This window comes from Histomonas meleagridis (assembly GCF_020186115.1).
Source record: "Histomonas meleagridis strain 2922-C6/04-10x chromosome Unknown contig_6, whole genome shotgun sequence".
Taxonomy (NCBI): domain Eukaryota; phylum Parabasalia; order Tritrichomonadida; family Dientamoebidae; genus Histomonas; species Histomonas meleagridis.
In genome coordinates, this window is record NW_027150902.1 from 730,190 (window position 1) to 753,950 (window position 23,761).

The 23,761-nt window shown below is 30.7% G+C and overlaps 8 protein-coding genes across 8 annotated transcripts; 5 read left to right on the plus strand and 3 right to left on the minus strand.

Annotated features, from left to right (window-relative positions):
• Positions 1-476: 476 nt before the first annotated feature.
• Positions 477-2,134, minus strand: GO595_008073 (CAMK family protein kinase; the record flags this gene model as incomplete). The annotated part of the gene is made up of 2 exons (XM_067921607.1): positions 477-1,442; positions 1,508-2,134. 2 exons carry the CDS (start codon positions 2,132-2,134, stop codon positions 477-479), a joined length of 1,593 nt encoding a protein of 530 aa, XP_067771907.1.
• Positions 2,135-5,716: 3,582 nt separating this feature from the next.
• On the minus strand, positions 5,717-6,847 carry GO595_008074 (actin; the record flags this gene model as incomplete). The annotated part of the gene is made up of 1 exon (XM_067921608.1): positions 5,717-6,847. One exon carries the CDS (start codon positions 6,845-6,847, stop codon positions 5,717-5,719), a length of 1,131 nt encoding a protein of 376 aa, XP_067771908.1.
• Positions 6,848-7,399: 552 nt separating this feature from the next.
• Positions 7,400-9,388, plus strand: GO595_008075 (Leucine Rich Repeat family protein; the record flags this gene model as incomplete). Its single annotated transcript, XM_067921609.1, has 1 exon — positions 7,400-9,388. One exon carries the CDS (start codon positions 7,400-7,402, stop codon positions 9,386-9,388), a length of 1,989 nt encoding a protein of 662 aa, XP_067771909.1.
• Positions 9,389-13,728: 4,340 nt separating this feature from the next.
• GO595_008076 (long-chain-fatty-acid--CoA ligase 5) lies at positions 13,729-15,549 on the plus strand (the record flags this gene model as incomplete). The annotated part of the gene is made up of 1 exon (XM_067921610.1): positions 13,729-15,549. The coding sequence occupies one exon, from the start codon at positions 13,729-13,731 to the stop codon at positions 15,547-15,549; it is 1,821 nt and encodes a 606-aa protein (XP_067771910.1).
• Positions 15,550-15,988: 439 nt separating this feature from the next.
• Positions 15,989-18,361, minus strand: GO595_008077 (V-type ATPase subunit family protein; the record flags this gene model as incomplete). Its single annotated transcript, XM_067921611.1, has 1 exon — positions 15,989-18,361. The coding sequence occupies one exon, from the start codon at positions 18,359-18,361 to the stop codon at positions 15,989-15,991; it is 2,373 nt and encodes a 790-aa protein (XP_067771911.1).
• Positions 18,362-18,933: 572 nt separating this feature from the next.
• On the plus strand, positions 18,934-19,932 carry GO595_008078 (CAMK family protein kinase; the record flags this gene model as incomplete). The annotated part of the gene is made up of 1 exon (XM_067921612.1): positions 18,934-19,932. One exon carries the CDS (start codon positions 18,934-18,936, stop codon positions 19,930-19,932), a length of 999 nt encoding a protein of 332 aa, XP_067771912.1.
• Positions 19,933-20,049: 117 nt separating this feature from the next.
• On the plus strand, positions 20,050-22,374 carry GO595_008079 (general transcription factor 3C polypeptide 3; the record flags this gene model as incomplete). Its single annotated transcript, XM_067921614.1, has 1 exon — positions 20,050-22,374. The coding sequence occupies one exon, from the start codon at positions 20,050-20,052 to the stop codon at positions 22,372-22,374; it is 2,325 nt and encodes a 774-aa protein (XP_067771913.1).
• Positions 22,375-22,461: 87 nt separating this feature from the next.
• Positions 22,462-23,025, plus strand: GO595_008080 (Vacuolar protein sorting-associated protein 29; the record flags this gene model as incomplete). Its single annotated transcript, XM_067921615.1, has 1 exon — positions 22,462-23,025. One exon carries the CDS (start codon positions 22,462-22,464, stop codon positions 23,023-23,025), a length of 564 nt encoding a protein of 187 aa, XP_067771914.1.
• Between the last annotated feature and the right edge of the window lie 736 nt (positions 23,026-23,761).

The following is a 23,761-nucleotide window of genomic DNA, read 5'->3' on the forward strand; positions in this document are numbered from 1 at the left end:
AATATTTTAGATTCCAAATATTTGAAAAATTTATATCTCATTTGTATCTCAGCATCAGCAATATGGATTCGGAATGAAATCAATATAAATTTCATCAACACCAAAATTTTAACATTTGTTTTTAGAGTTATTTAATTCATTTCGAATTTTAAAATAATCCTTCGAAATTACTTAAATCAATTGATACATTACATATTTATGCATGATCAACTTATTAAAGTTCAAAGAAGTTGCTAATTTTAAATCATTTAAAAGACTTCTTATTAAATCTCTTTAAAAAGATAATATGGTAAGTAAATTAATCTCAAATTTAAATGTAGTGGTAACTAATTGTAAGTTTGCGTTTGATCTCACGCATTTAAATCAATTCTCACTTTAAACAGAATATCAAATGTGAGCAACAAATTTAGTTAAACAAAGCTTTAACATGTTCGACTATTATTAAATGCAAAATTACTATATTTCATGTTTATTTGTCAAACAAATTCATATGATATATTATCGATCACTTTACCAATTTGATCCGACAACAAATGAAATCTATCAGCAGCTCCTTGTATTCTTTGTAATAGCACATTTACATATGATTCCGACACTGGATCAATCTTTGCCAATACTACGAAACCTTCAGACTGTGCGATCAGTGTATAATCGTTAGGATATAACCATTCGAATTCTTGTTGCGTTAAAAACTTTTGTAACTCTGTTGCAACAACTTCTGCAGGAAATGTTACTTCTTCAAATAATATCTTTGCTGGAAAACTTGTTGTCATTGGGTTAAATGATTCGGGATATAATGAAGATCGTTCAGCAAAAGAATATACCCTAAAAGATTCGACAGATCCTTGACTAGAATCTTTAGGTCGAATATATGTATCGGTAGAATTCTCGTTAATGTCATATTCGAGATTTGGTTCATCAGATGAATTCAAGCCGTTTAAGTCTTCTTGTAAACTTAGATTCAAATCATTGAATTGGTCATTGAAATCAATTGAATTCAAACCACTAGCATCATTGGAGCCCGTTTGGAGACTTGGCCAAGGCAGATAGCCTGGCGACGCACGATGCGTTAATAAAACACAAAACGACTTCGTCATGTTGGACTCAGTTGACTCAAGATCTTTGCGTAATTCTTCATCATCATTATATCCAATATTATGAAGAAATTCAATTATGGCTGGACTAAGAGTGGACATTTCGATTGGTTTTTCAAGCTTGGGAACTGCAAATGGTGATGGGACAATATATTCTTGTGGCAAACCAATTCGAAAAGCGGGATGACGTTTGATACCATCAATGGTTATGCGATTCTTTGGATTGACTGTAAGGATTTTAATTAAAAGATCTTTGAGATCTGGTGCTAAATCTGGCATGCGGAAGATTCCAGATTTAACTTTTGCTGCAAGTCCTCGGAATGATGGATCATCAAATGGAAGTTTACCCTGTGTGTTAGCTTACTTTAAGAACCATTCCAATTTGATAATTGGAATTGGTTATGAAAACATACTGTAAGAAGTGCATAAAGAATAACACCACAACTCCAAATATCTGAGGCGCGACCATCATAAGAAGCACCTCGTAAAACTTCTGGTGCTGTATAATGGGGTGAGCCACATGATGTTTGACATGAAGTTGTTTCTTTCATCCAACGTGCAAAGCCAAAATCTGCTATCTTTGCATCGTTGCTCTCAGTTAGTAAAATATTTTCCGGTTTAAGATCTCTGTGACAAACATTATGTGTATGAAGAAAATCAAGTCCATAAATAATTTGTCGAAATATATGCATGGATTGTACTGGCGTAAGAAATCTACGGACTATAAGAAAATTAAATAATTCCCCATGCGAGGCATACTCAGTAACAATATAAATATGTCCTTGACTTTCAAGAACATCAACAAGATTGATTAAATGGGGATGGTCAAGAAGTCGCATTAAAGCAATCTCACGATGAATTTTTTGTCTCAAATCTGGATTTGAATCAAGTTTGCTTTTTTTGATTATTTTCATTGCGTAATGTTGGTGTGTTATTTTGTGCTCAGCTAGCTTCACCTTGCTTGAAGAGCCGGATCCAATTGTTTGAATAATGACATAATCACCAAGCTCTTGCTTATTGCACATCCCACCCAGTTTCATCGTTTTGGGGTGGCCATTGAAAAAAAGCCGCGGTTTGACTGAACTTAAAAGAAAACAGATTTGTCAAAAAAACACAAATATTTTGATAATTTGTCAAAGGATGTCTTATATTCTGAAGTACGTTTTCTTAATCAAGTTATTGAATCAAAATATATGAATGCTATGATAATGTTTTATATGTTATTTTGTTATTTTTTTCACAATTGAAATGGTCTGTTCTTTTGCAATGTTATAAAAAAAATAACAACATGCGGAGACAGATGAGTCAACTAAATATCTAATTATTGGTTTCCTTTGCAATTTTTTTATGATTATGAAGCAGAATTTTGTTAATTAATTTAAAATTCATTAAAGGAATCGTTGGTTGATTCCGTTTTTTTCCAATTTTTTATATAAAAAAAATGGGTATATCAACAATCAATCCTATGGAAAAGAAATGGCTCCAATGATTCCGTTGTAAAATAACGATACGGTGTTTTCTGAACCACCGTTATTTTCTTAGAACGACGATCATGACGGTTGTGTGTATTCAATTCACATATCGTAAATAAAACCGTTATAATTGGATGATAAATATTATTAAAATTATTTAAAAATAATTAATATTTGTATAAATTAGATTCATTAACTTGTTTTTATTATTTTCAATTTTATATCTAATATTACCAGGTATATATACCTAATTTTAGGCAAAACTCAGAAATTCTAATCATTGATATTAAACCACCTCTTCTAGTTCAAGAAACATTTCAACTATTTTTGCATTACTTTTTGAGAATATTTTCATAAGTGCTGTTCTAAATAATTGAAATAATTTCCAAATATTATTTTGAAATATAAAATTACTAAAACAAATTTTAAATAACACAAATAAATATCTTTAGCATTAACATCAATTCCTTTTTGTTGAAGAAGGAATTTAACTATTTCTGTGTGACCATTTAAAGATGCATATATAAGTGCTGTATTAAATAATTTAAATTATTTCCAAATATTATTTTGAAATATAAAATTATTAAAATAAATATTAAACAAAACAAATAAATATCTTTGGCATTAACATTAATTCTTTCTTGTTCAAGAAGTAATTTAACTATTTCTGTATGACCATTTTCAGATGCATTAATAAGTGCTGTATTAAATAATTTAAATTATTTCCAAATATTATTTTGAAATATAAAATTATTAAAATAAATATTAAACAAAACAAATAAATATCTTTGGCATTAACATTAATTCCTTCTTGTTCAAGAAGTAATTTAACTATTTCTGTGTGACCATTTAAAGATGCATATATAAGTGCCGTTTTAAATAATTTAAATAATTTCCAAATATTATTTTGAAATATAAAATTATTAAAATAAATATTAAACAAAACAAATAAATACCTTTAGCATTAACATCAATTCCTTCTTGTTCAAGAAGTAATTTAACTATTTCTGTGTGACCATTTAAAGATGCATATATAAGTGCTGTATTAAATAATTTAAATTATTTCCAAATATTATTTTGAAATATAAAATTATTAAAATAAATATTAAACAAAACAAATAAATACCTTTAGCATTAACATCAATTCCTTCTTGTTCAAGAAGTAATTTAACTATTTCTGTATGACCTTTATCAGATGCTCTAATAAGTGCAGTTGTAAATAATTTAAATAATTTCTAAATATTATTTTGAAATATAAAATTATTAAAATAAATATCAAATAAAACATATAAATATCTTTAGCATTAACATCAATTCCTTCATGTTCAAGAAGTAGTTTAACGATTTTTATATAACCATTATTAGATGCTCTAATAAGTGCTGTGTAAAATAATTGAAATAATTTCCAAATATTATTTTGAAATATAAAATTACTAAAACAAATATCAAATAAAATAAATAAATATCTTTGACATTAATATCAATACCTTTTTGTTCAAGAATATAATTAATAAGTTCAATATTTTGTGAACACGATGAAGAAATTAATATATCTTTTGGAAGCTTATTGTTTTGGAGAAAATATTTAACAAGATACAAGTTACCATTAAATGCTGATTCATTGATAATAAAATCATCAATTTTCATGAGATTTTTTTCTAAAAACAAAAGTGTTTCAAAGCTTCCACTTTGAATACATATATATCTGTATTCATTACAAATTGTCGTCATTTTTATATTTAAATATTTTTTGTTTAAAACATCAATAGGTAAATGAATATTATCACTAAACTTTGGTAAATCTCGTTGAATATCATCTAATTTCTTTTCATAAATATAATTAAAAATTTTGTTTCGATGAAACATAATTGCTGCTTCATATGCGCCTTCAAATGATGAATGATTTTGTTCACATAAATGAATGATTTCTTCGTTTCCACCTGCAACTGCATATTTACCTGTATTTTTTACATTAGAACCATTCATAAGTAAATATTTAAAACATTTAATCGAAGAAAAAAATGCTGCGTAATCAATTAATGAAACATTTTCTTTATTTATAAATGAACATCTTTCATAAAGTGATGGTTCAATTGTTTGATTGAAATCAAAATCTGTTTGTGATGATATTTCTTGAAGTTTTTCTATTTCATCATTTCGAATTATTTTCGCAATTTCATTCGGATTAACTCCTTCTTTAATTAATTGTTTATGAAGTTCCCAATCATTCTTTGAAAGCTCTTCATAATTATCAAAAAATTGGTCCTCAATTGGATCTCTGTGATCGTTTTGTTTGTTTTCTTTTACATTTTTATAATGTGCAAAATAGTTTGTATCAATATTTCTTGTTATCTTTGTTATAATTAAATTTTCTTCAATCATTTTTTCTAGAAGATAAAATGATTCTTGTGACTTAATTTTAGAGATATAAATACCAAAATTTTTTATTATATCAGGACTATTTTTATTAATTTCGAATTCTTTTGTTTGAACCCTTTTTAAATATTTGAAATATAAATCACTTGAATTTCTTTGTGAAATAAATGCATTATAGATTAAATTGCAGATAACATAATTAAAAGTGTGAGGAAAATTATAATCAAATAATTCAACTGTCTCTTTGACAGATGAATCAATATTTTTTTCATTTAAATTAAAAATTATTTTTTCAAGTTTAATAAGAAATTCCATATCGATAGATTGATTAAATGATCCTTTGTTTTCTGGTAAATTTATGTTATAATTTAGACTACAGTGTTGAATGGTTTCATTATCCATCTTTAAAAACTGCAAAAATATTTCAAAACCCAAAGTAAACTAAAGAATAACCAAAAAGTCCATTCAAAGTAGACCGTTTAGAAACCACTGTCCATGCAAACAAAATGATCAAAATTTCCTTTTTTCCAATCCGACTTTTGTACAAAAGAAACTGATTTTTTAATTTGATATTCTTATTTGGAAAATATAATACAGTAATATTTGTTTTGATTCCCATTTGTTTCAATTGGAAACAAAAATTAAATATTGAATTTGTTTACGAAATACATAAATCATTGCAATGAAACTGGTAAATTCCTTCGCTAAGTGACAAAAATTTATGGATTTAATGTAATTCATTATAAAAAACAAAAATTTGACAATTCATGTTGTTTAGAAGCACTTGCGGTGGACAATTCCTGGACCAGCTTCGTTGTATTCGTCACGTGTGATAACCATTTGTGGGAATGTGGCAAGGGAGGCAAGGATGGAGCCACCGATCCAAACTGCGTACTTACGTTCTGGTGGGGCGACGACTTTGATCTTCATTGTTGGTGGTGCGAGGCGGACCATTTCCTTCTCCATACGTTCTGGGAGACCTTCGAACATTGTGGTACCACCGGAGAGAACAATGTTAGCGTAGAGATCCTTACGGACATCGATATCGCATGCCATGATGGAGTTGAAGAGGGTTTGGTCAATACCTTCGAATTCGAAGCCATTGAAGTGTGGCTTGAAAAGAAGTTCTGGGCACCTGAAGCGCTCGTTGGCGATGGTGATGACGTTGCCATCTGGAAGTGTGTATGAGATGTCGCATTCGGATGTTGTGGCGGCCTTGTTCATTTCTTCGTCGAAATCAAGTGCAACATATGCGTGCTTCTCCTTGATATCACGAACGATTTCCTTTTCGGCGGATGTTGTGAAGGTGTAACCACGTTCGTTGAGGATCTTTTGGAGGTAGGCTGTAAGATCACGGCCGGCGAGGTTGATACGCATGATGGCGTGTGGAAGGGAATAACCTTCGTAGATTGGAACTGTGTGGGAAACACCATCACCTGCATCGAAAACAATACCGGTTGTACGACCTGAGGAGTAAAGGGAAAGAACGGCTTGGATACCAACATAGAATGCTGGAACGTTGAATGTTTCGAATTGGAGTTGGATCATCTTTTCACGGTTGGCCTTTGGGTTCATTGGGGCTTCTGTAAGAAGAACTGGATGTTCAGCTGGGTCAACACGTAATTCGTTGTAGAATGTGTGGTGCCAGATCTTTTCCATATCGTCCCAGTTGGTAACGATACCGTGTTCAATTGGGTACTTGAGGATAAGGATACCTGCCTTAGCGCATGCTTCATCACCAACATATGTATCCTTGTTTTGACCACCTGCGATTGTTTGGACATACTTTGGACGACCAACAATGGATGGGAAAACTGAACGTGGTGCTTCATCACCAGCGAAACCAGCCTTGCACATACCGGAACCATTATCGATAACTAATGTTTGAACTTCGTCTTCAGCCATTAGGAATAGTTGTGAAGTGAACAGAGGTTTGCACTTTTTTATACAAATCGTCGGGACAATTCGAGCAATACAGCATACAAAAAGTTGAATAGATGAAGTAAAAAAGTGGCCAATAAAACGAATGGTGAAAAATGATTAAAATGTAATTTTTACTTGTAAAAAATAATTATTCTGCTTGTAGAAACAAATAAATAAGAATCTTTTTATGAAATTACATAAATATTCATTTTAAAATTTTATAAATATTAATATAAATTTATTTAAAAAAAAAATCATCAGTTGCTTAGATTATGAACAAATTTGATTTCTACCTGATTTTATTTGTATTTTACGCTACAAAAATTTTACTAAAAAACATCATATTTCAAACAATTTTATTATTTTTCAACTAATTGAGATGAAGAAAAGCAAAAACGAATTTTAAGCAACAGCAAGTAGATTGCCATATTTATCTAATGGTTGAAGCAATAGATTTTGATCAGAGTTTTTTATCGGAAATTGACAGATTTTTATTTCTTTAAAAAAAATGACAAAAAATGCAAACGAAAAGGAATGAAAAAAAATTGCACCTGCAAGAGCTGTGGTAAAGAAAGCATTTTGCCATTATGTCCAAAATGTTTTGTTCCTTTTTTTGAAGATATACCACACCATATTTCTTATGCATTTTTAAAAGAAGTTCCTGAACCATTTATTGAAAATGACACAGTTGTTGCAGACTTATTTTTTTCAGGAGTTGGTGACGTAAATCTAGATTCGTATCCTAACCTTGAAAAGCTACGTCTTTCACACTGTTCAGCAATAACATCAATTAAATTAACAAATCTTCCAAAACTTATTGCCCTTGATATTTCTGGTTGCACTAACCTGAAGTCTCTTATTATAGAAAACTGTGACTCGTTAAGAGCTCTTGATATGTCATTTTGTAGTCCTGAAAAAGGAACAGAAATGCTCGACATTTTCGAAGTCAATCTTCCAAACCTTGAATATCTTGAAACAAGTGGAACTCGTATACCAAGAATCCCATCACTTCCATCACTGGAATGGGGAAATTTCAGTGAAACAAATTTAACTGATATATCTCCTCTTCACTCCTGCAAGAATTTACAAGTTCTCATTGCTAACAGTTTACCAATTCCCAAAATAGATTTTTCGCCATTTACATATCTTCCAAATTTCCAGAAACTTATGTCAGGGTACACAGGCACAGCAATTTTCACCAATTCCTCTCGTAAAACCAAATTAAACCAAGTATTCCTTACAAAAGATAAAGTCGTAGATTTCCCAAATCTCAAAAATTTCAGTGCAAAGCTACCTAAAGTTGGTTACATCGGCAAAAAATTTGCATCGCCTCAAGCATCAGGCGATTGGCATAGCGCTTACAGACTCCTCTATGGCCCATGGCCCACCCCGCCCAACGATAAACAACCGCTGTACACCGTTACCAACCGTTTTCAACCGCCGGAGAGGGTTGACAAGAAGAAAGCAGCTTTCTTCATAATGGGATGCCTTTATGGCTCCGCTATTGGTGATTGCCTTGGGCTCGGCGTTGAAATGGATGATCCAGAAGAAATTAATTTCAAGCTTGAATTACCAGCAGATATCACTTGGACACATCCATTTATGAATAGAAGGTTATTATACTTCCATAGAGGTACATTCACTGATGACACAGCATTAATGTTAATGTTTATAAGAAGTATTATTGCAAACAACGGTGAATTTAATATTAACGATTGTGGAGCACGAATTTTGGATTGGCTTGACCATGGACTTCCTGAGCATTGTGATGAAATAGGATATGGTCAAGGAATTTCAACAGCTGCATGTGCTCATTGGAAAGATTATACAAAAGATGTCTTAAAGGCGTCTGATGAGTATTTCAAGTCAACTGGTTATCGTCTCTCAGGTAATGGAGGTGTTATGCGCACTGCAGCCGCTGGTTGCTATAAGTTTTGGGATACGCAAACGGTTATCGATCAGTCCATTCAATTTTGTCAGGCGACTCATCGTCATCGGTTGTGTTGTTTTTCAGCGGTTTTGGTGTCACTTTTGATATCGGAGCTATTGAAATGGAGAAGTGGACTTACACCAACTTTTGATATCGAAAGTGTTATTCAAAAAGCTTTGTTTAGGTTCCCTAAGGTACAGAAAGAGGAAGTAAGTCGGTACTTATATGCTGATAAGATCGAAGATTTGAATTTGAATGATAAGGAATGTTCAACAATGAAAACAATGGCTTGTGCTATATGGGTTCTGAGAAAGGATTTAAGCTACGCTCAAGGAATTGAAACCGTAATTAGACAAGGCGGAGATACAGATACAAATGCTGCAGTAGCTGGAGCAGTATTAGGTGCAAAGTGGGGATTCTTGGGAATACCTGTCGATTTGATCGATTACTTCTTTTATCGCGGTTCTTTGTATCGCGATATAATTCCATTTTTGAAACTAATGGATATGGAGTTTGTGCCACCACAATTGGAAGAAATGGAACAGTACCAACAAGCCACCGCAGGCAATCAAAGTAAATGTACCATTCATTGAATCAAAGTTATACAATTATTTGTAGTCGTTGATTGTCATTTTAAGCCAAACATAAAAATATTTATTTAAAAATAAGTTATTTTTTATTAATTTCCTGATTTTTCCGATTTTTCAAGAAGTAATTTCTTTATCTCTGGATAATCTTCAGCAAATTTAAGAGCTGTACCAAATGATTTAAATAATTTCCAAGTATAATTTTGAAATATAAAATTACTAAAGCAAATTTTAAATAAAATATCTTAACATCTTTGGTAGTTATATCAATTCCTTTTTGTTCAAGAAGTAATAGAACTATTTCTATGTTACCATTTTTAACAGCATAGATAAGTGCTGTTCGAAATATATTATATAATTTCCAAATTTTATTTTTAAATATCAAATTATAAAAGTAATCATTAAATAAAACTTATAAATATCCTTAATATTGATATCAATTTCTTCTTGATCAACAAGAACTTCAACAACATCTGTTTTATCATTTTCAGATGCACAAATAAGTGCTGTTTGAAATATTTTGGATAGTTTCCAAATATTATTAGAAAACTTTGATATCTTATAACAAACATTTAATAAAATTATTATATATTTATCGCATTAATATCAACTCCATTTTCTAAAAGCAATTCAACCATTTCGAAGTAACCATTTTTAGACGCACGAATAAGCGGTGTATCAAATAATTTGAATGATTTCTAATTATTATTTTGAAACATTAAAATATTAAAATAAGTTCGAAATAAAATAAATAAAAATCTTTATTATTAACATCTATTATTTTATGTTTAAGAAGAATTTCAACTTCATCATAAAAATTACATGCAACAGCATAATTAAGTGCCGTCCAAAATAATTTAATTAAGTTCCATATATTATATTCAAATCATAACTTATTAAAATAAACAAAAATTAAAACAAAAAAATATTTTGTATATTAACATCAGTTCCTTCTTGTTCTAGTAATAATTTGACTATTTCTAAATAATTATTTTTTACTGCTTTTATAAGTGCAGTTTCTAATCAGATAAATAAATTTCAATTTTTATTTTAAAACTTCAAATTTATAAAATATATATAAAATATAACTAATGAATATCTTGAGCATTAATATTAATTCCTTTATGTTCAAGAAGTAATTTAACGATTTCTAGATTACCACTTACAGTTGCTTTCATAAGTGCTGTGTTAACATGAATTATTATGATATTTTATCAAATTAATAAAACAAACTTCAAATAAAACATATAAATTTTTATTTCAGCATTAACATCAATTTCTTCTTGTTCAAGAAGTAATTTAACAATTTCTGTATATCCATATTTAGATGCTTTCATTAGTGCTGTTTTAAAAAATAAAAAAAATTTCCAAATATTTTTTTGAAATATGAAATTATTAAAACAAATTAAAAACATAATAAATAAATACTTCTAGCATTAATATCAATTCCTTGTTTTAGAATATATTCAACAAGTTCAATATTTCCTGATTTTGAAGAGAAGACCAAAATGTTTTTTGGAATTTTATAGTTTAAAATAAGATGTTTTACAAGATATAAGTTTCCATTTTTAGCTGATTCATTAATAACATAATCTTCGATTTTCTCATCACCTAAAAATGAAAAAATTTCATAATTTTCATTTTGAACACAATAATATTTCAAATAACAAGTAGACTTAGTATCAAGCCCATTTTCATAAAGATAATGAAAGATATCATTTTGATGGAATTTAATAGCTGTTTTAAATGCATCTTCAAATGATAAATGGTTTTGTTCACATAAATGAATAATTTCAAGATTTCCACCTGCAATTGCATATTTACTTGCATTTTTTGGATCTGCACCATTTAAAAATAAATGCTTAAAACATTTAATTGATCCAAAAAATGCTGCATAATCAATTAATGTTGTATTTTCTTTATTAATAAAAGAACATTTTTCATAGAGCGATGGTTCAATTGTTTGATCGATATTAAATTTTGTTTGCGATGTTATTTCTTGAAGTTTTTCTATTTCATCATTTCTAATTATTTTACAAATTTCATTTGGATTATGTTCTTCTTTTAAATATTTCTTATGAGCTTTCCAATCATTCTTTGAAAGCTCTTCATAATTATCTAAAAAAAATTTGGTTTCTTGAAATGGATCATTAAACAATATATCTAAGAATTCATCAGTAATTCCTTTGCGATGGTGCATAAAATAAAAAGATTTAAGTTGTGTTATATTTCCATCAATTAGTTTTCTCTCAATCATTTTTTCAATTATAGTGTACGCTTCATTTTTCCTAATTCCATATAAGAAATCAGTAAAAATTTTAATGATATCGGGATTGTTTTCGTTCATTTCTGTTTCTTTTGTTTGAATTAATTTTAAATAATTTAAATATATATCAATTACATTCTTCCCACAATTAATTGCTTTGTAAACCATATTTTTGATAACAAAATTAAATGAAATAGGAAAACTAGAATCAAACAAATCCAGAGTTTGTTGTGTTGCTGATTCAATATTTTCTTCAGTTAAATTAAATATGACTTGCTCAAGTGATGTTAGTAGGATCATGTATTTATCTTGAGGTTTGGAGTTACCTTTTTCCATATAGTAATTATGTTGTGACATAATTTTTAATTCTATGCGCATATAGAATATTTTCAGAATATCTGGAAAAAGTTGTTATTCACAATTTTATAGAAAATAAAATGACTTTACTCTAACCTCCTGAAATAATAAAAAATTAATTATGGATTTAATGAGTCTTCCAACGTCATTTCTTTCTTTGTATATCTTTTGATTAGAAAGATCGATCTGATTATAATTCCTGCTACAACAACAACCGAAGCGATAACAATTGCAGCGATTTCTTCTTTCTTTAGTGTATTTTTTGGATAATAATTACCAATGATTGTAACTTTATCTTTTATCTCATCATCTATTTGTGTTTGTGAATATAATTGCGAATGAAACATTATTTGGTAATTGCAAATTTCCTTTTTCTCCTTTTACAAGAAGAGAATTAACTTTAACTGTTTCATTTAAATAATATCCATCAGTAAAATATTGTGAAATAAGAGGTGAAGCACCTGTAGCATTTTGTGTTGCCATTGAAGTTCCATCAAACAAAACCAAATCCTCCTTCATGTAATTTGAATCATTAGAACCATGATTTATATCAGGTATAGATTTTGTTATAAATAAAAGAACCAGGCGCCATTATATTCCTGTATATAAAAGAATATTCGGATTAAGACCTATTTGAAATTTATGGAGAGTTTCTGAATCAACATCAAAAACATATGCAGGTGTTTGATAATTAGTACCTTAATAAGCAAACAATTGATAAAAATGTTCAAAATTATTTTAATATTCTTGATATTCTTCATAACCTAAGTAAACTAATAGAGAAGATCTGTTTGGTAACGTAAAATCATAAATAGAGAAAAAAAAATTATTCTTTTAAACTCATTGATTCTAAAGATGGCTAATTATACATGTAAAATAGATTAAATTCATTTTTTCCTCACTGATTAAAATTTTAGCATTTTGAAAATTATAAACTTTATCAGAAGCAGCAATTGACAATGCATTTTTTGCTGATGACGGAGAGAAAATTGAATAACCAAGTATTTTCTGTGCTTCATTTCCTGATGCATATAAAAATAGACAACTTTCTCCTGCCAAATCCTCAAAAATTACAGAATCAAATAAAAACCGTAATTCTATAATAGATTCATCTTCTTCATTTCGCCAAGAATTTGAATAAACATGTAAATTTGAATCTAATAACATTACTGTTTGTTCTTTAGGTCTTGTGAAAAAGGGGTTAGAAGGTAAAAAATATACTAAAATGGTTGGCTATAAAATCAATATTAGTATTTGTAAATTTGCCCTTTTTCCCCAAAAATTTAAGACATTTTATTATCAATTGAACAAGCTGCACGTATACATATCTTTTTCGATCAGAAAAATTTTTATATTATTGAACCAAAATTTTGGTTATTCTATTTTGATTATTTGATTATTATTTGATAATACTTAATGTAGCAGCTTCTCCTTTGGTAATTCAGGCTTGTTAAATAATTATTTAGTTAAATAATTGCTAATAATGAAAGAAAAATATTTTTCTTTTTTATTTGAAAAATAAGAAAAAACGCAACTGCCTTTCATGGTACATAAATTATTTTTCTTATTATCACTTAGAATAACAAATCTTTTGCTTTAATTTTTTCGTAATCGTTTTTTTTGAAGATCGGAAATAAACAAAAAGTGACATTTTATGAAGATAAGGAAATCTCCTCAACGTTGGATTGATCAAATTGAAAGCTATCCAAAAAGCATAAAAACAATGCAGGATTTTTATTTTTGGACTGATAAAAAGCATGGTAATAGACCCTACGTTGGGCGTATCATAAATGATAATCAAGTTGTTTGGACAACAAGGCATCAAATCCATGAACAAGCAATGTCTCTTGGTACTTCTCTTGTAGAAATTGGTCTTAAACCTGGAGATAGACTTGGAGTCTATTGTGAAAATCGTATTGAATCTGTTATTTTCCTTGAAGCAGCACAAATCTATGGATTTAATATTGTTTTTGCATTTGATTCATCTCTTGAAGCTTATGGTAGTTTTATTTTTTCTGATTCAGAAACTTCAATTCTTTATGTATCACCTCTTAAAAGTCGTAATCTTAATCATATTTTCAAGGGCGGTCTACCACATCTTCACACCCTCATTCTAAACGAGCATATTGATCAATCCTATAAAATTAAAATTCCCAAAAACGTTAAACAAGTTCTTCTTGAACCTCTTCTTCATAAAACCGAATACATCCTTCCTCCTTTAATAGTTCCTGAAGACATATGTACAATTTGTTATTCGTCTGGTACAGTTGGTGCACCTAAAGGTGTAATGTTATCACATCATGTAATGTTATATGCAATATATACGATTACAGCATCTGTGAATGCTCGTGAGTGGATTATACATGTATCATTTCTTCCACTAGCTCATATTCTTGAACGAATTACAGTTGGAGTAATAATGTTTTCAGGTGGAAGAATTGTTTTCGCTCGAAATAATTTTGGAACTGCGTTTGAAGACATGAAAATCGTCCACGCAACCGCAGGCCCGAATATTCCATTTGTACTACAAAAACTTCATACAACTATAAAAGAGAAAAGTTGTCAAAATAAATTTTCTCAATTTGCATTAAAAACCGCTCTTTCGATTCAGAGCTTTACGAGAAAACTGGGATTCAGGAGCAGAATTGCGGATTCATTAGTTTTTGACCCTATTAAAAAGGCTTTAGGTGGATGTCTTGAATGGTTCGTAGTTGCTGGTGATACTTTTTCAGCTAATGTTCATCAAGAACTTTCAGATATTCTTGATATTGATTTGATCACTATATATGGACTTTCAGAATGTGGTGGTCCTGCATCTATTTCAGATCGCTACGACATTGTTCCTGGTACTGTAGGTTGTGTAGCTCCATATGTCAATATATCAATTTCACAAAATCAAGATATTTATCTTAATGGCAACACTATGTTCTCCGGGTATTGGAACAACCCATCCATTACATCCAAGAGCTATAAAGGTGGTATGTTTAGTACTGGTGACAAAGGATATGTTGATCCCCATGGCTATCTAATTGTTACTGGACGCTCATCCGACATCTTTGAATATGAGCCAGGTGTCCAGCTTGCATTACCATATTTAAGTTTTGCATATCAAAAATCGCGATATGTCAATCAAATCTTTATCTACCCATATGCTAAGCGGAAGTGTCTTTTAGCCATAATAGTGCCCAAGAAATCCATTGTCGAATACGCAATGTCCGCAACAATTAACGATGACGAAACACTGGAAAAACTCAGCCGCGAGCAGCGCTACACCGAATGGGCGCGGAAGTACTTGCGCAGCTACGCGCGCTACGAGAAGTTGCCAAGCGTTGCGTACTTGGCTGCCATCCGGCATGTGGGAAAGCAGTTCTCGATCGAGGACGGGCTGCTGACGCAAACGGGCAAGCAAAGGAGAAAGGAATTTATAAAGAAATTCGAAAGTGATATCGAAGACATGAAGAAAGAAGTCGACGAAAGAAGAGAAAGGAAGAAATTGACGGACGACATGCTGGAGTATGACGACGAAAAAGATGAAGATGTGTAAATAAAAATAGAAATTTATTAAAATGTATTAAAAAATTACAAAAATACAAATCTATAAAACTCGAGCTTTAAAATGTTGGCATTTCACACACTAATATTAAAATACGGCAATAGTCTCGTGAAAATCATATACCATTTGAGAGTTCAACGAATGAAAACTATTGTAAGAATCATCTTCCTTCTAATTCAAATGCAAATTTAATAAACAAAAAGCATTAGAAGGAAAATTAATTCTTAGATCTTTTTTATTTTATCTAATACAAACAAAATTTTCAAGGATTTGGAGAAAATATATTTTATAGTGAAAAAAAAGAACAGATAAAATATTACCAATTCCTTAAGTTGGACGCATTATTTAAAGTTAGTAATATAACGTGAAACACATTTTTTCCATTCGTTTGCTTGGACAAATCCATAAAAAACAGTTATTTTTCTATTGTTTACTGGTCGACCTTAGACAAGTCCTTCCTGAGCGATATTGGCCTGAACGCCACTCCCATTCCCTCGTAAAACTTTGACGAGAACTCGACCCACATCAAACGTATAGCGTGAAGGAGTGCAGAGAAAGCCTCCATACCGAGCAAGATTGCCACTGACAGAGCTGCGAATCCAGCGAATCCGATGAAGATGAAAAAGAAGTTTCCTGCGTTGATTTCAATTATCAACAATTCCTCATAAACGACGTGAGACAGCTGCGAATGTGCCAAAGACAACGCCCACAAACGAAGGTATGAAGCTGTATGAGACAAAGCGCCTAAGCAAAACTCGATTACACCGATTAAGTTCATCACGAAAATTTCCAACACGCTGAAGTTTGGTGTACCTCTTAACTTAATACAATCATAGATTGGCTTAGCGAACAATAGATAAGGTATAGATATGAAGAATATTATCACAATGACTAATTGTATATCCCATTGTTCCTTATATAATTGTAATGTTTGATCTTTCGATCCCAAATTTAATATCATTGATATCATCATTTGGATTAAGTTAATACCATTGTTTTGGATGTCTTCACTAAAGTCATTATTACCTTGGAAATGTGTACACCATTTCTTGATGATTAAGACAACTAAATATCCAAAGAATGGTATCAAATATAATATCTTTGGTAACCATTCGATGAAGATTGAAGCGACATCTTTACGATGGATATGATTAATTAATTGTAATACCATTCCAAAGATCATTTGACACATACCCATTACAATGGATAACTTCATCTTATATGAGTTCAAGAAGATTAATTCGTTATCCTTGAAAAGCCATGTGTGATCGATACCAAATGGATATACATTTGGAGATGTCATGTTCCATTGTATCATTCCACTTGCTGTTACATGTGGTTCATATGATGTCTTAGACATAGAAATAGGTAATCCAAAACATTCATTATATATAAAGCCACAATATAATGAACATATTGAAGCAATTAATAATAACCACTTAAATCGAAAGATACTTCCAACCATTCCTTCTGGTGTAGCCTTACGTGAGATAACTAAGATTGCAATAGATGCTAACAAATAAAAGAATGCATGCCCAATATCACCAAACATAATAGCAAATAAGAATGGATACATGGAATAAAACGCACCGCCATTTAACTCATCATAATTTGGTACTCCATATGAATCATTAAGTAATTGGAATGAATACGTAAAATCATTACGCTCGATAAATGTAGGAATGATAATTTCCTTCTGGTCTTCATATGGTAACTCTTTGTTAGCCTTCAATAAGTCTTCTGCAGTAGTTTTGTGAACTTGTACTGGGACTCCACTTCCAGACTCTTGATACGCTTGTTGTAACAATGGTTGCAGTTGCCCAATTAATCGACGTGGGACCCATCCGGTGAAGATGACTGATGATTCGATCTTTTCATAGTCACCGTAATCTAAGTATAAGTAAATTTGTTTCATTTGTGTGATGAAATATTTCCAATTCCAATAACGATGACTAATGTCTTGTAAGAAATGGAAGTTCTCACTTCCTGTTTGTGAAAATACTTCTTCCATTTGACGGAGTTCAACACTAAGTTCTTCTTCTTTTTTTTCAATAATTGAGACATCAACAGGATTTTCAAATACTTCCGTGGAAAATGCTTCGCAAATCTTCTTAATCTTGGTTAAGATTGATAAGGATGAGGTAAAGATACAAAATGGTGTAGATTCACCATTAGATTCGCCAAGTCGATATATTATATTTCGACGTGAGGCACGAAATGCCATTGTAATAAGTTTTTGGATTCTGTTGTCGGGCGCAAAACCTATAACTGCTGAAACAATGTCATCTTCAAGAACTGATAATTCAAGATTTGAACTTTCTTGATTTCGTGTAACTTCATTTTCCATACGCTCGTTTTGGATGACGGATTTGAAAAATCCAAGAGCAGAAAGTTCAGCTTTACGTAATGTATATTGTGAATTCATATTTTGAAATATGTTGATTTTCTCTTTAAGTTGATTATCTGCATCACGAATTTCTTGAAGGATGTCAGAGAGGTTGGGCTCAACTTGTCTTGCAATATATTCTTCATAAGAAGGCTTTGGAGGTAATAAATTTTGACCTTCTGTTGAAGAATAATCCTTTAAATATTGTGAAATATAACGAAGAGACCTATCTGCTTCTTCACATTGCATATACATTTCAGCATGTCTTTTTTGAACCTGAACATTTCCTTGGTAATAGTCAATTAGTTGTACATTACCATTGATTGCAATCTTTTTGATAATGTAGAATGCCGTTTCTGACGAACAGATGATTTCCACCTGGTCCATCGGCTCAGGGAAGAAAATCGAGGGATTCATCAAAATCAATGAAGTGGTTTATCATTCAAAAAACCCCTATCCTCTTCATTCAAAATCACAAACCAGGGGGGGATGGTCATAAGCATTCAATTTCTGGCTGCCCTATCATTCAAAGTAAACTCGTTAAAAAATCATAATCACTTTAACCGTTTTTATTGTCCATATCGAAGCATTGAAAAACCACTTTTTATGGTTGGTTTATGACAGTTTATTAACATCATTTAACATTTTAAAAAAAAAAAATTACCAAAAATATTGATTTTACGAGTCATTATTAAATGAAATTAAACACGTTAAGTTATAAACATGTAATTTGTTATTCGAATTCTATTTTGAATCTAAAATTTAATTTTCGATTAATCAGAAAAAAATTAGAGAAATTAGATTGTGCATTAGAAATTTATATTAATATAAGAGAAATGTTATAAAATAATAGAAAGAGTTGAAAATGAAGATAATGTTATATGGCTAAATATAATTTCAGTTCATCAGAAAAAGCTCAAGCTGTATGTGATTTGAATTGGCGCCGGAATTTATAAACGGCTCAACAAAAAATACAAAACAAAAAAGATATGGACATTCCAATCCCTGATTTTGATGGGTTTAGTGATGACCAAAGCGTAGTTTCTTCACTACTTGGCTCTATTCCAGGTTCACCAGTTTTTTCTTTTGGTTTATCATGTGATCCATCAAAAACTTTTGACTCACATACAAAAAACGAACTTTCTTATGATTCTTTCAATCCTATTCATCAAGCAAAAACATGTACAATCTATATTGCAAAAGATGCATTTTTTTTCTATGTTTTAAAAGCATCAACAAAACAACGATTGATTAAATATGAATGGAAAATGTACAACAGTGTTGGTGAATGTCCAACAATTATTAAAGCATATGATTCATGGGATCAAGAAGGAATGTCTTTCATCCAACTTGAATTTGCTGTTGGTGGACCATTATTTGATTTATTACCATTCATAGACAGGAAGAATTCATGGAAATTACTAGCTCATATATCATTAGCAATTCATCAAGTTCATTCAAAAGGCTATATTCATCTTGATATTTCACCATCAAATATTTTAGAAGTTAACGGAACATTTCCAAAAGACCCATTATTCAAACTAGCAGATTTTGGTACAGTAATTAGAGAAGGAACTTTTTGCCAGAGTAATGAAGGTGCTGGACCATATGCATCGCCAGAATCAATTCGTTTCCCTACAGCAGGACCTGTTAGTTTCCCAACTGATATATGGAGTTTTGGAGCCGTAATGTATGAAGCAGTAACTCATAAGAAAATGCCCAGAGATTTCAATGGATATGATGCTATAAGAAATGGAACTTATGACTTGTCTTTGATTCCTGACGAATTTGAAATCGTGAGACATATGTTAAATCCTAATCCTAATAATAGACCAACAGTTAATGACCTTTTAATGATACCAAATGTCCAACAAATCTTAAGTAATTTGGGAGAAGCAGTAGATACAAGAAGAACTCCGGCAAATATGGATGATCATGTCAATCTGGAGTTACGGAGAAGAGAGTCTTTTGATGATTTTGTTTTTTAGTTAAAGAACGGCCATCAAATGTACAGTGAATAAACGTTACGATCTAAAAAAAATGAAAATAACAATTTTTAAGTTAAACGTTTTTAAACGTCCTCCAGACTCTAAAATCAAAATTCGATGGACAACGTAGAAAAATATGAATCTAAATTAGATGAAATAGCAGAATTAGATGATATTCCAGAAGAAGTCCTCAATGAATTTGTTGATGATACTCAAAATTTTTTTGATTCTTATGTTTCTACTAGAATTGAAATGAAAACTATACAAGAAATGGATGAAGCAGAATACAAAGGTAGTGAAGCTGAAGCTAATAGAAGAAAACGTAGAAGAAGGCTTGGTGAAAATTTACCTGAAGATGTTGCTTTTATTATCAAAAATGCTTATTCAGAATATTTTGATGGTAATTTGTATAGAGCAACTGTCCTTGCTGAAGACGCAATTTCACAAAATCCAAGAGCACCTGAACCATATAATCTATTAGCATTAATTTCAGAAGAACAAGAATCACCTGAAAAAGCATTAGTTTTTCTTGTAAAAGCAGCAGAGCTTTCAACAGATGCAACAGAGTTATGGCTTGAATGTGCTAGAATTACAAAACAACTTGGAAAATTATCACAAACAGCTTCTTACCTAAAAAAAGCAGCACAATCAAATCCAAATGATACATCGGCTTTACTTGAACTTTATGATCTTGTTAACAATCAATTTAGTGATAATCGAACAATGATTTGGACACTTAAAGAACTCACCAAAAGAGTTCCAACAGAAGGCAAATATGCTTATGAACTTGCTATGCATCAATATCAAACAGGTAATCCACTTGATGCACTTAAAACTCTTAAGAATTCAATTGATGCACAAATTCAATCACAAACACCAATTTCTATGGAAAACGCCAATCTCTTGGCTAGTGGTTATCTTAACAATTCCATGAATGATGAAGTTATTCTTCTTGATTCACAAATCTTAGATGCACCTGCTGATTTCAGAGCTAATGCTGGAATTGCATATCTTAGGAAAGGTGACATTAATGAAGCAATGAAATGTTTTGAGCCATTAACATTACTTTCTCCTTCTGTTTTTCATGATGTTTTTGAAGCCGTTACTGAGGAATTGATAAACGGTCGCTTCTATCATCAAGCCATTCAATTTCTTCAACTTATGCAAAATGATGGTGTTGAATGTCGGGAAGACATCGCATTTTGTTATGCATCATCTGATCAAATTGATGAAGCGATTGACACATTAAAGAGTTTAATTCTTGATAATCCAGCATTACCTACACCACCAACTACGTTATATACATTAATGAGAGATAATGGCAGAGAAGTTGAAGCGATACAATGGCTTGAAGCTAATTGTCCTGGCGGTAAACAAAGTGATGAAATCATTCTTAAAAGAGCTTTAATTGCACATGATAATTCGGACATTGATCAATTTTTAGAGCTTGCTACACCATTACTATGTCGAATTTTATATGATATATATCATATGCATTTACTTAAAAAGGATTCCAAATCAATTGAAAAAATGTTGGGCTTAGATTCGATTGGTAAAATGAATCCATTCATGATGAAAATATTACGATATCGAAGATATTCACAAGGAACGACAATTCCCGAAAGTCAAATCTTCTCATTGTCTTCCACATGTTTATTATATCTATTTAATCAGAAGCGTTTAGAAGAAGCTTTTGTATTAGGAGGGCTTTTAGTTATATGTCGAGAAAAACTTGAGAAACATGTTTATTTCGATGTTTTGTTTATGTTTGCATTAATCACATTCTCATTAGGCGATGGGTCATCAGCATGTTCCGTCATGCGCACAGTATTACTTGAAAATAATGATAATGATGTTGTCTGGGAATTTTTTAATATGTTTATCCAGAAAGCGCCTAAAGAAGAAAATCATACGCATAAATTTTTGTTAAGAACACTCACGAAATTACCTGATTGCGTCCCGTTACAAATATTACTTGGTAATCATTCACAAAGTACAATTTGGTTTGATCATGCAATTGTTCAATATTTAAATGCTTATAAAGATAAACCTGATGAACCAATTATTACTTTGTTGTTATGCGCTTCTTATTTGTCGAAAGCTTATGTCCGAACTCAACAAAATCCAAGAAAATCTGTTTTATGTAGTTACGCTTGTATTCGGAAATATTATGAAGCAAGATGCGAAGATTTCCCTGCTGAGGCTGATTATAATTTAGGGAGATTTTATCACACCTTAAAAATGTATCCAAACGCAGAAAAAATGTATCGAAAAGTGCTCGAACAAAATGTCGACTATTTGCCAATAGCATCAAATGAAAATTCGCATGATTTAAGATATTCACTGAAGAGAGATGCTGCTTATAACTTGTATTTGATTTATAAGGAATCAAATCCAAGCGAAGCAAAAAGAATAGTTAGAAAATATTTAGTAATTGATTAAATAAAACTTTTTTTTATTGTAAACTGTAAAAACGTTTTGCTTAACGGTTTTGAAAACAATCAAAATGTCAAAACCGTCATCGACCCAATGCTTGTTCTGATCATTGGTGATCTACATATCCCTTATAAGGCTCATGAAATTTCGAAAATTTTCAGAGAAAACTTGGTCCCTGGGAAGATCCACCAGATTCTTTGTACCGGTAATGTTTGCGTAAAATCAGAAATGGATTATTTAAGAACAATTTGTAACGAAATTGTGGTTGTCCGTGGAGAAAATGATGACGATTGCATAAGTAATATCGAACAAACAGTCCTTACAATCGGTGGGTTCCGTGTTGGACTTGTAAGCAGTTATAACCTTTTCCCACTTGAAGATAAATCAAGACTTGCAATAAAACAACGTGAACTCGATGTTGACATACTTGTCCACGGAGGAACTCATAAAGCATCTGCTTACATATATGATGGATGCTTTTATTTGGATCCAGGATCAGCAACAGGCGCATTTACATCAACGCAATCGCACCCTGTCCCTTCGTTCATTCTTTTAAATGTTCAAGGAACAACAGCTATTGCTTACATCTACACTTTGAGCGAAGATGGTTCAATTAAAGCAAACAAGGTTAAATACTCCAAAGAGGAAGAAGAATAAAGAAGTTTTTCACATACGCATTTTCAATTTTTAAATATTTTAAACGTCCAAAATATAGATTAGTACATGAAAATACTCCAACAAGCAAGAAGGAATTAATGTGAAGGTGATGTTGTTCCATTTTATTAAATACTTTAAAAATTGAAATAAATATCCGAAACTGAAATTGGCTAATATATGGTAACACTTGTTCTTTAAAATAAAGACACTCAATCAGGTTAATTATTTGCAGGAATGGGTATTTGTAATACAATATATTCATATAAATATGACGGTGTGACTGAATTTTTAGGTTAAGGCTATTACGAAAAATTAGTTTTTTTTCAAATTAAATCTCAAAGAAAAACAAAATTCTTATTTGAAATTTACGATTGATATCTTTTTGATGAATTTATTTTGGTGTATTTCGAACATGTCCAAATTGAGAGTGAATGGATATGATGTTATCTTTATTAAGTCCGAAATTACAAGCATTATTCCCCCATATTTCAAACGCTATCAAATAACGGTAATTGCACAAAAAACTGTATTTGGTCAAAGGAATTATAAACGAACACTAAAATTTAGCATTAATCTTCAAATATCTCAAAATCATTTATATTAAAACAGTATGTCAAATAATATAATTTAATTTAATATTTGTAAAACAATATATTAAAAAATTAACTCTTTTTATTAAGTATATCTTAAGTTAAATCTTTTTGTAAATAATTTTCCTATTTGGGCGAGATTTTCT